This window comes from Arachis stenosperma, chromosome 7, assembly GCF_014773155.1.
Source record: "Arachis stenosperma cultivar V10309 chromosome 7, arast.V10309.gnm1.PFL2, whole genome shotgun sequence".
Lineage (NCBI taxonomy): Eukaryota > Viridiplantae > Streptophyta > Magnoliopsida > Fabales > Fabaceae > Arachis > Arachis stenosperma.
Genome location: NC_080383.1, coordinates 21,613,667 through 21,625,630, shown reverse-complemented (window position 1 = coordinate 21,625,630; position 11,964 = coordinate 21,613,667). Strand labels below are relative to the sequence as shown.

The 11,964-nt window shown below is 36.7% G+C and overlaps 1 protein-coding gene across 1 annotated transcript; it reads right to left on the bottom strand.

Annotated features, from left to right (window-relative positions):
• Positions 1-291: 291 nt before the first annotated feature.
• LOC130942067 (pathogenesis-related genes transcriptional activator PTI6-like) lies at positions 292-2,045 on the bottom strand. The gene has a single exon (XM_057870746.1). The coding sequence runs from the start codon at positions 1,584-1,586 to the stop codon at positions 723-725; it is 864 nt and encodes a 287-aa protein (XP_057726729.1). The 5' UTR covers positions 1,587-2,045; the 3' UTR covers positions 292-722.
• Positions 2,046-11,964: the final 9,919 nt, after the last annotated feature.

Here is an 11,964-nt window from a genome sequence, read left to right as displayed (position 1 = left end):
ACCTAATGAAATCGCACTTAGAAGAATCTATTCTTAACCATTTTTATAAATACAGTAAGCACTTTAAGATTGCTATGATTTTAGCACAGTCCCAAATATGAGTCAGCTTCTAATAATATCATTTACGCATGCATTCAAAGAATAATAAATAATTAACTCATAAAGTAAGGTACTAACTACCAACCAATCCCAAATATTAGAAAGAGAAAAAAAAATTCTCACATTGGAGGTTGGAGCTGGAATGAACCAAGAATGAGTAGAGACTGATTGAAGTGATTCAACAGCCACGTGTCAAACTTGCAATAACCAAAATCGAAATTTTGATTTATATATTTCTTCGAAATAATATAGGGAAAATTACAACATAGACCTTGTCACTTTGACACCATCTTCAATTCTTCACTCAGTCACATTCATTTTTTTTTCTTAACCAATACTAGTACTAATAATAGAAAAAAAGGCTAATAATTAATTACAGATTAAATTTTTGACAAATATAATTGTGTTTCTCTCACAAATACACAAATATCGCCGCATCAAGTGGGGTAACAGAAAAAGTGCTTTAAAATCGACCACAATTCAAAACTCTCTACACTCTTCCACAAAACTTCAAACAACGAGGGCAATTTAGGCAATTCAACTGCGTATTCAGCACAAACTTCAAATTTTACCAAACGGTACTTGATATTTTCCTTTAAAAAGACGAATAAGCCCCTGAGGTTTTAGTACGGCCACGTAATGAACTCGTCGAGGTCAAACTCGCCGAACGCTTCATCCTCTTTTGCATCAAGACGCTGACACGTCAGCATAACGCTGTTAACGTCGACGTCCGTCAAACTTAACGGCGCCTCATCGGCGATGTCGAAGCCAAAAGCGTCCACGTAACGGAAACCGTCAAACGGCGTCGAGTCACCGTCGTAAGGCAAAACAGAAGTTGGAGAAAGCGCGACAGCATCGGAAAACGCCGCTACACCGTTATCAACCGCCGTAATATCCGCCGAAGAGTTAACCGGAAAGTTAGTAACGGCGTTTGGACCCTTAAGCTTCACCGCCGCACGGTCGTACTCGGTGGCGGCCTCCTCCGCCGTGTCAAAGGTTCCAAGCCAGACCCGTTTTCGTTGGGTCGGGTCACGGATCTCGGCAGCCCACCGTCCCCACGGCCGCTGCCTCACACCGCGGAACCTGTTGCGATGGCGCTCCGGCGGTTGAAGTTGCGGTTTCTTGGGTCTCTTGCATGATTTGGTTCTCCGTTGCAATGAATCAGAAGAGACGGAACCAAAGATAGAAGATGAAGTTGAAGAAGAAGAAGAAGAAGAAGAAGGGGAAGTAGTAGTAGAGGAATATGGTGAGGGAAGGTGCATGGTTATTTGCGTGATCTCTCTTTTGAGTTTGTGTGTGTTGTTTCGTTGTGCTTCGTCGCTTGAAGAATCGGAATCGGTAGCGTCGTGGTCAGTGAGGATGATCCGAACCAACCTCTGTTTCGTTTTGCGCCTAGTCTTACTTGGTGGATCACCCTCAAAATTTGAGCTTGAAGGCGAGAGCTTCAAGTTCAACTTCTCCAGCTTCAGTGTTGACTGTACGGACATGTTGGAAACAGAGAAATGTTTTGTTTTGTTTGTGTCGTGAGGTGTCAAGGTTGTTTAATGGATTGAAGGGTTCGTGAAGTTTTAGAGTGCATGAAGGAGTAGGAGAGGGTACTAGAAGGGTTTAAAGAAAGAAAAAGTGGGATCCAAGTTGGGGGAGAAGAAGATCCGTTTTTTGTAGAGTAACAAAGACGTTTGGTGATGATATAGAAAGGAAGGGAAAGGGCAAAGATACGGTGTTGGATTAGAAAAGATCACAACTTTTTCTTTTTAGTGTGTATGTAGAGAATATGAGCAGCCTTGGATGCTATTTTTTTAACAAGGGTATCACTCCACCTTGGCGGTTATAACCTTCACGGGGTTGGCGTGACTGAGATAAACAAGAACTAGAACATGGAGAAATGGAAGAACACTGGGTGGAGTGGAAAAGAGAGCCAATGAAGGAAGAAGAAAACTCTATGGAAGAAGGAAGAATAAGGGTATTTATAGTGCACGGGGTATGTCCCCATTGGAGGATTCCACGAAAATATTTTGGCCGTGAGAATGGGGGTATTTGGAGGGTAAAAATGGAAATGGAAATGGAAATGGAAAATGGAGTGTGTGAGAGTGTGAGTGAGTGGAGGGGTGTGTGTTATGTGTGCATAATGTGTCGTTGTCGGGAGTAGAAAATAGGGGAGATATTGAAACTATTGAAGGTTGTAGGTTCCAGCTGCCACCTATTGACGTGTCCAAACTCCTAACTCCAAAAACTTTCCTTTTCTCTCAACAATAATCCCACTCCTTCATCCATTCCATGCCATTTCTCTATTTTGCCTATGCTCACTAAGATGTATGCCCATCAAAAATGATTTATTGAGATGGGTTCAACGGACCAATTGGTTCATTACTTAATAATATATTTTTACTATTAAAAATATCAATTACACAAAAAATGGTCATAATGTATCTGTATATATTTAGTGGATATTTGTTTTTAGATTAAGATATATATTACAAGAAATTATATTTTTGAAAATATTATATTCGAGTATTATAAAAGAAAACTTTTGTTTACCGATACAAATAGTTGGAAAATTTTTAAATATTTTTAATACTAAATTAGATCTTTATTTTATTGTTTATGTTTCAAATACACTAAAAATGATTTAATAAATCAATTAACTATTTAAAATATATAAAATAATATATATTTATATATAAATACATAAAAACGATGACATAGTATTTTTATTGTTTAATTGAAAATAAAGAACTTCTTCGACTTAAAACTAAATAATTGAAGTATATAACAGTAATTTTATATTTTTCTCAACATAAGAATAAAAAAAGATTTATCTTTTATATAAAATAAAATTTAATATTTTAAGCAAAAATTATTCATTATATATATATATATATATATATATATATATATATATATATATATATATATATATATATACATTAAAAACTTAAAAAGTAGTGTCCTGTTAGGGGTTTTGATATTTCGCTAAGATTTTGATATTCTGTTAGGGTTTTAGTGTTTTGTTTTAGGATTTCGACAATTACTAAGATTTTTTTTTTTCTTCAGATATTATCATTGTGTTGCTCCCAACAGCTGACGCTCTCTTCTTGATTGCATTGTATTGTCAATATGCAAGCTATAAGTGATAGCTGACAGCAATGAAATAAAGATAGTGGAGAGAAAACCGATTTGTTTGGAGGAAGGGGATGTCTCTAAGAGAGTCAATGCCTGTTCTAAAAGTCTCGTTGGGAGGTTTTTCACTGACAAAACTTTATCAATAGGCACATTAGACATTGCCCTTAGAGCCATATGGGGTGATCCAACTGGTTTTAGGGTAGCTGACATGAAAAATCGCCAATACAAATTCTTTTTTGATCATGAAGGAGAGGCAACGAGAATAAAAAGGAGATCTTCATGGCTATTTAAAGACTATGTTGTGCACTTGAAAAAGTGGATTGTTTGAAAGAGGGATAAAGAGAGTCGAATTAGCCTCATACCAATGTGGGTGCAATTTTGGAGTTTGCCAAAAAAAAAATACAAAACATTGAAAGTTGGCAAACATCTAGGTGAAAAGCTTGGAAAGATCCTAGACATTGGTTTCTTTGATGTCGGAGGAAGGAGTTAAGAATCATCAAAGTCAGGATAGAAATTAATGGTGATAGGAAATTCAAGGACAGCCTCCAGGTCATGGGTCCGGATAAAAAAACACTAAAAATCAGGTTGAGGTATAAGCGCCTTGGATGAAAAATTCTGTACCTATTGTGTGCATATAAGACATGAAGCAAAGACTTGCAACAAGCTATTTGGAGACTTGGCTGATGAATATTTGCAATAGGATCAGATTGGAGAGTGGTTGAGGGTAGACCAGATTGGAAGGAGGATGGACACAAGTGGGACTCATGACAGTGATAAGCCTGCTGGTTCAGAATCAAGAGCAGTGAATAACAGAAGGAAACCGACCCCGGCGTGGCTGATAAACCACTATTTTATGGTTTATCTTGTGCTTAATTGAGTGGATTTTATCAACTCTTTACCCACTTATTCATATTATTTGCATGTTTTATATTTTCCTTCCTGATTCTGTGCTATGATTGAAAACATGCTTCTTTGGCTTTTATTTCCTTTTATTTTAATCCTCTCTTATTACCATTAGATGCCTTGATATGTGTGTTAAGTGATTCCAGGAATTACAGGGCAGGAATGGCTTAGAGGATGGAAATGAAGCACGCGAAAGTGGAAGGAATACAAGAAGTTGAAGGAACTGAAAAGCTGTTAGCCTAACCCTCTCGCACTAAAACGATCATAACTTGAGCTATAGAGACCCAATTGATGCGGTTCCACTTGCATTGGAAAGCTAACGTCCGGGGCTTCGATTTGATATATAATTTACCATAGTGGCCGTACAGATAGGCGACGCGAACGCGCGCTCCACGTGGACACGTCACATCTGCGAACTTCAATCTGCGCGGACGCGTGGACGACGCCTCCGCGTCACTTTGCCGCGACCTGTACGGACCAGATTTCACAATCAACGACTTTTGGGCTGTTTCTGACCCAGTTTTTGGCCCAGAGAACACAGATTAGAGGCTATAAAGTGGGAGAATACATCCATTCATAATCATGCTTTCATAATTCACAATTTTAGGTTTTAGATGTAGTTTTTAGAGGGAGAAGCTCTCTCCTCTCTCTTAGGATTTAGGATTAGGATTTTTAGAAATTAGGATTTATCTCATCTTCATATCAGGTTCAATATTCCTTTATTTTGACTTCTCTTCTACTTTGAGATACTTTAATACTTTTCTTTGTATTTGATTTATGTTGCCCAATTGGCTTATGAACTTTTCCATGTTAGATTTTACTGCTTTGAATGAATGTTACTTGAGGTATTTCAAATATTTATGATTTTAATTTAGTTTTCCACATTATTGGCTTTAATTGATTAACTGGAAGCTCTCGAGTTATCAATTGTTCATGATTGATTGTTATGTTGGCAAATTAACTGGAATTCCACTAACTCTAGTCTTTCCTTAGGATTTGGCTAGGACTTGGGAAATCTAACCAATTGGTTCACTTGACTTTCCCTTGCTTACGCAAAGGTTAACTAAGTGGGATTAACTTTCATTCTCATAGGAGTAACTAGGATAGGACTTCCGAATTTTCATATCTTGCCAAAAGTTTATTTTATAGTTAATTATTTATTTTATTTATCATTGAATTTACTTCTTCCTCACTTTCAAAACCCCAATTTACAAAAACCCATAACCAATAATAAGAACATACCTCCCTGCAATTCCTTGAGAAGACGACTCGAGATTTGAATACACGGTTATCAATTTTAAAAGGGTTTATTACTTGTGACAACCAAAACTTTTGTAAGAAAGGTTGATTGCTTGGTTTAGTAACTATACTTACAATGAGAGTTTACTATAACTTCTAAACCATCAATCTTCAGTTCTTCAGTGGCTGATCAATGGTTTTTCAAATCTCAACATGAAAGATATTGGCAATAAAAGAAATAATGAAGGTGAAGACCAAAAACAATGGGTAGAAGATACCAACGGAATTATACCGGATGAAGCATGGAGATATATGGAACATAATGGTAACTGTGTAGTGTTTGGGACATGAACCCTCAAATGAGTTCTGAACAACCAGTGAATCCAAGTACAGATCCGATGAAGACCTTTGTGAGAGGATCATGATTGAAGAGTATGGCTAGACAGGAAAAGGAGAACTATATCCCAATCAGTGGAACCAAGAGAAGGTCTGAAATAAAGGAGATTGAAGAGGGACAAAAGAAATCTGCCTAACTGAGATACAAAACCCGGTAGTTGAGGTGGAGGGTGCTAGTCGTCAATTGGCACCCATAAACCTATGAAGATTCTTACATGGAATTATTGGAGTTCGGAGAGACCCCTGACAATCCATAATCTCAAAGGAATCAACAAATCCTACTCCTCCGAGATTGATTTTCTTTGTGAAACTAAAAATCAATCTCGACTGGTGGAACTCAAGTTACGGTCGTGTGATTTTTCTGAATTTTTTTCTAGTGGATTCAGTTGGAAGGGCTGGTAGGCTAGCATTATGCTGGAAAGAAGGCACTAAAGTTACAATTATTCAACATTCTGATTTCTTTATATTGGCATCAATGAAGAATGTATTTCTAAACAAGACCTAGAGCTTGATAGGAGTCTATATGAGTAGCAATGATCAAGTGAGGTAGCGACAATTTGAGGATGTTACGACAATTATACAACAATTGGGAGGTAAACTGGTGATTTTTAGGGATTTTCATGCCATCATTAACCAATCTGAAAAGTTTGGTAGTGGACTCAAATCTCTCCAATCAATTTCAGACTTCAATTGTTTTATTGATGATAATGGCCTAACAAATTTGGGTATGCAAGGGAGACAATTTACATGGAGTAATAAGCAAAGAGTCCAGGAGCTAGTAATGGAGATGCTGGACAGATTCATGGGTAGTGATCAGTGGCTATTTAGTTGCTTGCATGTAACTGTCTGAAGGCTTTTGGAAATCGAATCCGACCATGCACCACTCGTTCTTGACACTAACCCGTGTAGGGAACATTCAAAAAGAATATTTAAGTTTCAAGAAAGGTGGAAGAAATTGAAGGCCAACTAGATGCGCTAAGATCCGCGGGTATCTCGGGTAGGGATGAGATTTTTGAATTAGAGAATCGACTAGAAGTGGCTTATCTACAAGAAGAATGCTATTGAAAGGTGTAACACCCTATCACACAGAGTCTTATGCTTAAGTCATAAAACAGATGTGACGAGGTATTACAACCTCTAAAAGTAAAATTATATATATAGTATAGGTGAAAAAGGGTTTTAACTAGGAGTTTTTTTAAGAAGAGTTAAAATAAAAGCGTTAAACAGAAAAGCGCATCACTCACATAAGCGATAAACGTAAACCAAATAGGATAAGAGTATAGCAACATATATATATATATATATATATACATAAGAGAAGACTTCCAAGGATACAGATAACAAAACTTCTGACTCGGCTTGTAAAGTTAAAACCGGCCAAAGCATATATACATATATACATGAGAAACCCAAAATACCCAAAATACTGTTTACAGAACCTATTTCTCCAAGTCAACCTCTAAGAGGGATAAAACATAATATATATATATATATATATATATATATATATATATATATATATACAGTGGAGATATAAGAGTATCTATATATACATCAAAACCAAAATAGAGTCCTAAAACACAAAAGTTCTTCGCTTTCAGAAGCTCCCAATACGAAGGTTCTCAGCATGGTAACGGTGCCCACATAACTAATATATAAGGTCCCGAAAAAGTCAAAGGTGATCCTAGAACTTCTGACAATAGATTCAAACTTAAAACTAAAATTGAAAACCATAAATAGGGTGAGGTATCTAAAGATTCTTGATTCTATCTCAATTCTAACTTAATCCCTAAAATCTTCGCCTTTCCTCCAATCCTCTAAAACACCGGTGAAACTGCCCTTGTCACTCCTCCTCCAAACAAGGGGCATCTCAGTTACATAGACAAACAATGCATACAAAAAAAACACATGTAGTTTACAGATACAGCAAATAGAACATATAGTAGTTAAGCATGAATATCAATTACGCAAACCCAAGAATGCAAACCAAAGCAAACAGACGTATGCATATAATGTATGCCTACCCTATGACTCATGAGTCTCATCTGTCGGTTATCAAACCAACCCGACATGTCCGGCTGCTAAACGCTGAACAGTCCCTCGTGTGCCCATCCCCAAGAGTCTATGCATAGCTTTTTCTCAATCATAAATGAATTCAGCTCATTGGGGGAATTTCCAGGGTGTTAAAGTACTCGGCCACATCTTACGACGTATGGTCAGCAGAGTATCGGGTCTCAACCTAGAGCAAGTGGTGGCAAGCCATTACATCCACCCAGGGATACCCATATCTCAGATAGTTTGAAGTGCGTAAGCCATATATTCATCAATATCAATTATCATATTAATACACATCATGAAATCAATAATCAATCACAACATATATTCATCACAGCACTTCCTTACTCATTATCATCCACTTTACCTCTTTCTTCACTAACAAGTTATCTTCTTCAACAATCCTAACTGTACTCCACTACCCAAAATCCACCTACCAGGCTTTAAATAAGAGTTACAAAGGTTTTGAAAGTTAGATGAATGGTTTAAAAAGCAAGAATGCATATTTCAGAAAAAACAGGAGTCCGCGTACGCGGCACCCTGCTCGCGTACTCAGGAAGCATTTCTGGATACTCTCGCATAAGCGTCATTGGTCCGCGTACGTGAGCCCCTCAAACTGAGTGTTGCCAGTGTCGCATGTCATTGATAAACCCCATTTGTAGGGTTTATCTTGTATTGAATTTAAGGGATTTTATGACCTTTTACCCACATTTATTCAATAAAATAGCATGGTTTTGTGATTGTCTCCTTATTTGTGCTTAAGTGTGAAAACATGCTTTCTAGGTCCTTAATTTGCTAAATTTAATTCACCTTTGATTCCACTAGATGCCTTGATTTGTTTGTTAAGTGATTTTAGGTTGAAAATGGCTAGGAATGGATCAAAGAAGTGAAGAGGAAAGCATGCAAAGTGGAGAAATCATGAAAGTCAAAGAAGTTGAACTCGCCCAAGGACTCGCGCACGCACCTAGCGCAAGAAATGCTATTTAAAGCCAAGGATTGAAGAGTAAAGAGGGATTGACTCACTTAGAATCATTCACACTCATTAGGATTAGTTTAGAGTTAGTTTTAGAGAGAGAAGCTCTCACTTCTCTCTAGGATTAGGATTAGGATTAAGTTTAGTTCTTAGATCTAGATTTTAATTCATCTTCTTCTACTTCTATCTTCTCAATTCCTTGTAGTTACATTCATTCTTCTTCCATTCTTTTGTTGTAATCTCTTTTATGTTGTTCTTGTGTTTTGTTATAGATCTACTTTTGTTTCTTCTACTCTCTTTCAATTCAATCAAGGTAATTCATAATAAATGTGTTTCTTTTGATTGTTGTTGTTAATTCTTTTCAATAATTGTTGTTAGATTCTATTCTTGTTATCAATTTACTATGCTTTTCTTTTGTACCTTCCAAGTGTTTGATGAAATGCTTGGTTGGGTTTTAGTGTAGGTTTTGTTCCTCTTAGCCTAGGTAGAGTAATTAGTGACTCTTGAGTTATCTAATTTCTTTGTTGATTGATAATTAGAAGTTGCTAATTGATTTGAATGTCTCTAAAGCTAGTCCTTCCTTTAGGAGTTGATTAGGACTTGAGGAATCAAATTGATTCATCCACTTGACTTTTCTCCATGGTTAGAGGTTAAGTAAGTGGTAGCAATGAACAATTTGTGGTCACAATTGAGGAGGATAACTAGGATAGGACTTGTAGTTCTCATATTTTGCCAAGAGCTTTGTTAGTTGTTAGTTTATTTTCTTTGCCATTTATATTTCTTGTCTAAAATCTCAAAAACCCCAAAATAACTCACAACCAATAACAAGACACTTCATTACAATTCCTAGGGAGAACGACCTGAGGTTCCAATACTTCGGTTTATAAATTTAGGGGTTTGTTTTAGTGACAAACAACTTTTTGTATGAAAGGATTATTGCTTGGTTTAGAAACTATACTTTACAATGAGATTTTATTAGTGAAATTCTAAATCGTCAAAAATCCAATCATCAGCCATATGGCCGCGTACGCAACCGTGAAAAATCCCACTTCCACGTATGCAGAGCGTTTGGAAAGTTCTCAATGGCCGCGTCGCATGTGCCCTCGCGTACGCGTGCGTAGCAGAAGATACAGAAAGCTGATATGTCCAAAATTCCTGTTTTGCACACCAAACATCGAACGTGCATAACTTTTTTATTTTAAAATATTTTTCATCTGTACTTCAAACGGTGTAAATCTCTCACACCAAATTTTCATTCTAGATAAGTTTGATAAAAATCGAAGGTCTGGAGGCCGAGTTATTCCATGCCAAAGTTGGTCAAAAATCAAGTTTTTCTCAAAAATTACCAAACCTTAACTTTCATGATATTTCAATCTCAAACCCTTTAAAACTTACCAAATCTTCATCAACCAAATTCAATCATTCCTCAACACTCCTTATTTACTCCACAATACACCAGTTCATAATTGTAATCACTTTAATCAATAATTCATACCAAGACAACATCATACAAAATCATCAACTTATATACATACACATCATCAAGCACCACAAAAATGCATTATTTCTCCCCCATCAACTTTCTCAAGCCAACAATCATCAACCCAACCATTCCACACCAATTTGACATAATATGCACTAATACATGATTCAACCTATCATAAGTCATCTAACCTAAGTTTTCACAACACATTATATTTTAATTACGAGAAATCGAAATCATACCTTGGCCGGTTCCTCCTTATTCCCGAAACACCTCACAATTCAGCATTTTCTAAGCTTTCAAGACTCCAAAACCTCACTAAACAACCCTCTGGCCACCAAAGTTCAATCCAAGCTCCACTTTCTCAATCTTGACACCTACCAAATAACCAATTTCAATCTAACATCACAATTATCACTATAATCAATATGGAGTTCACTAATTCAACATTACACAAATGGTTTGAGGGTGCTTACCTAACCCACAGTTCAAGTGAGCTAGACTAGACAATACCCGCAAGTTAATTCGAACCTAAACACCGAAATTACACAAATTTCAACATGATTGTTCAATGAATTTTGAAATTTATGGGATGCGCAAATGAGAAAGAGAATGAGGCTTACCTATGAAATTGTTCCGATGGATTCGTAGAGTTTGACGCGGTGGCCGCATGGCCGTAAACAGTGTGGCGATCGGAGCTCCAAATTGGAAGTTATCTTGATTTGAAATCAAGCTTAGGTTTTGATAATCTCCTTCCTCCTCCCCTTTTCTTTGTGCAACATGAATAGCTTATGAGGGAGGAAGAGGATGCTGAGTTCATTTTGTTTAATAAGGCTTGGGTTGGGCCATGGGCCCGATTCAGGTTCGGTTCGCTTGGTTAGGCCAGTTCGGCCCAATTTTAGGCCAAATTCTTTAAAATTAGTGTCAAAATTTATATTTTAATTAATTCTATCTCATTAAACTATAAAATTTTATTTTCTAATTTCTTTAATTAACAATTTATTTATTGACTAATTATTCGTTAATTATGAGGGATTTACAAAAGGAGAAATCTAGAACTAAATGACTGGAAGAATGTGACAAAAGCACTCGCTTCTTCTATAAAAAATAAAACAAGAAATCAAAGGAAGAAGATTTGGAGGCTAGTTGATAGGAGTAGAAGAATGGCAACAACTAATTCGGCCATAGCAGCAGTTGTTGAGGATTATTATAGAGAGATTTTCTTCTCTTCCATCTAGACAGACCCGGAACCCTTTCTGGCTGACTTTGAGCCAAAGGTTACAGCTTCTATAAACTGGAGACTTTATAGACTAGTCTCTATGGGAGAGATAAAGAGAGCGACTTTTAGCATCCACCACCAAAGCGCTCTAAAGGAGGATGGAATGACAACAAAGTTTTATCAATTTTTTTGGGGATTAGTAGGAGGGGATGTGTTCAAAGCAATTAACAGCTTCTTTGTGGAGGCCACATACTAAAAGGTTTCAATTACACAAATATTTGTCTCATTCCCAAAATTCTTGATGCGAATAACATAACCCAGGTTAGACCAATTAGCTTGTCTACAATTTTTTATTAAATCATTTCCAAAATCCTAGTGCACCGACTGCAAAGTTGTATAAATATATTAACTAGCCTAATCAGAGCGTCTTTCTTAAGGGAAGGCTTATTTCTGAACATTTTGATTGCGCATGAA

Coding starts and splice junctions, on each gene's coding strand:
- LOC130942067 (XM_057870746.1), bottom strand. CDS start 1,586: ATGTCCGTACAGTCAACACTGAAGCTGGAGAAGTTGAACTTGAAGCTC.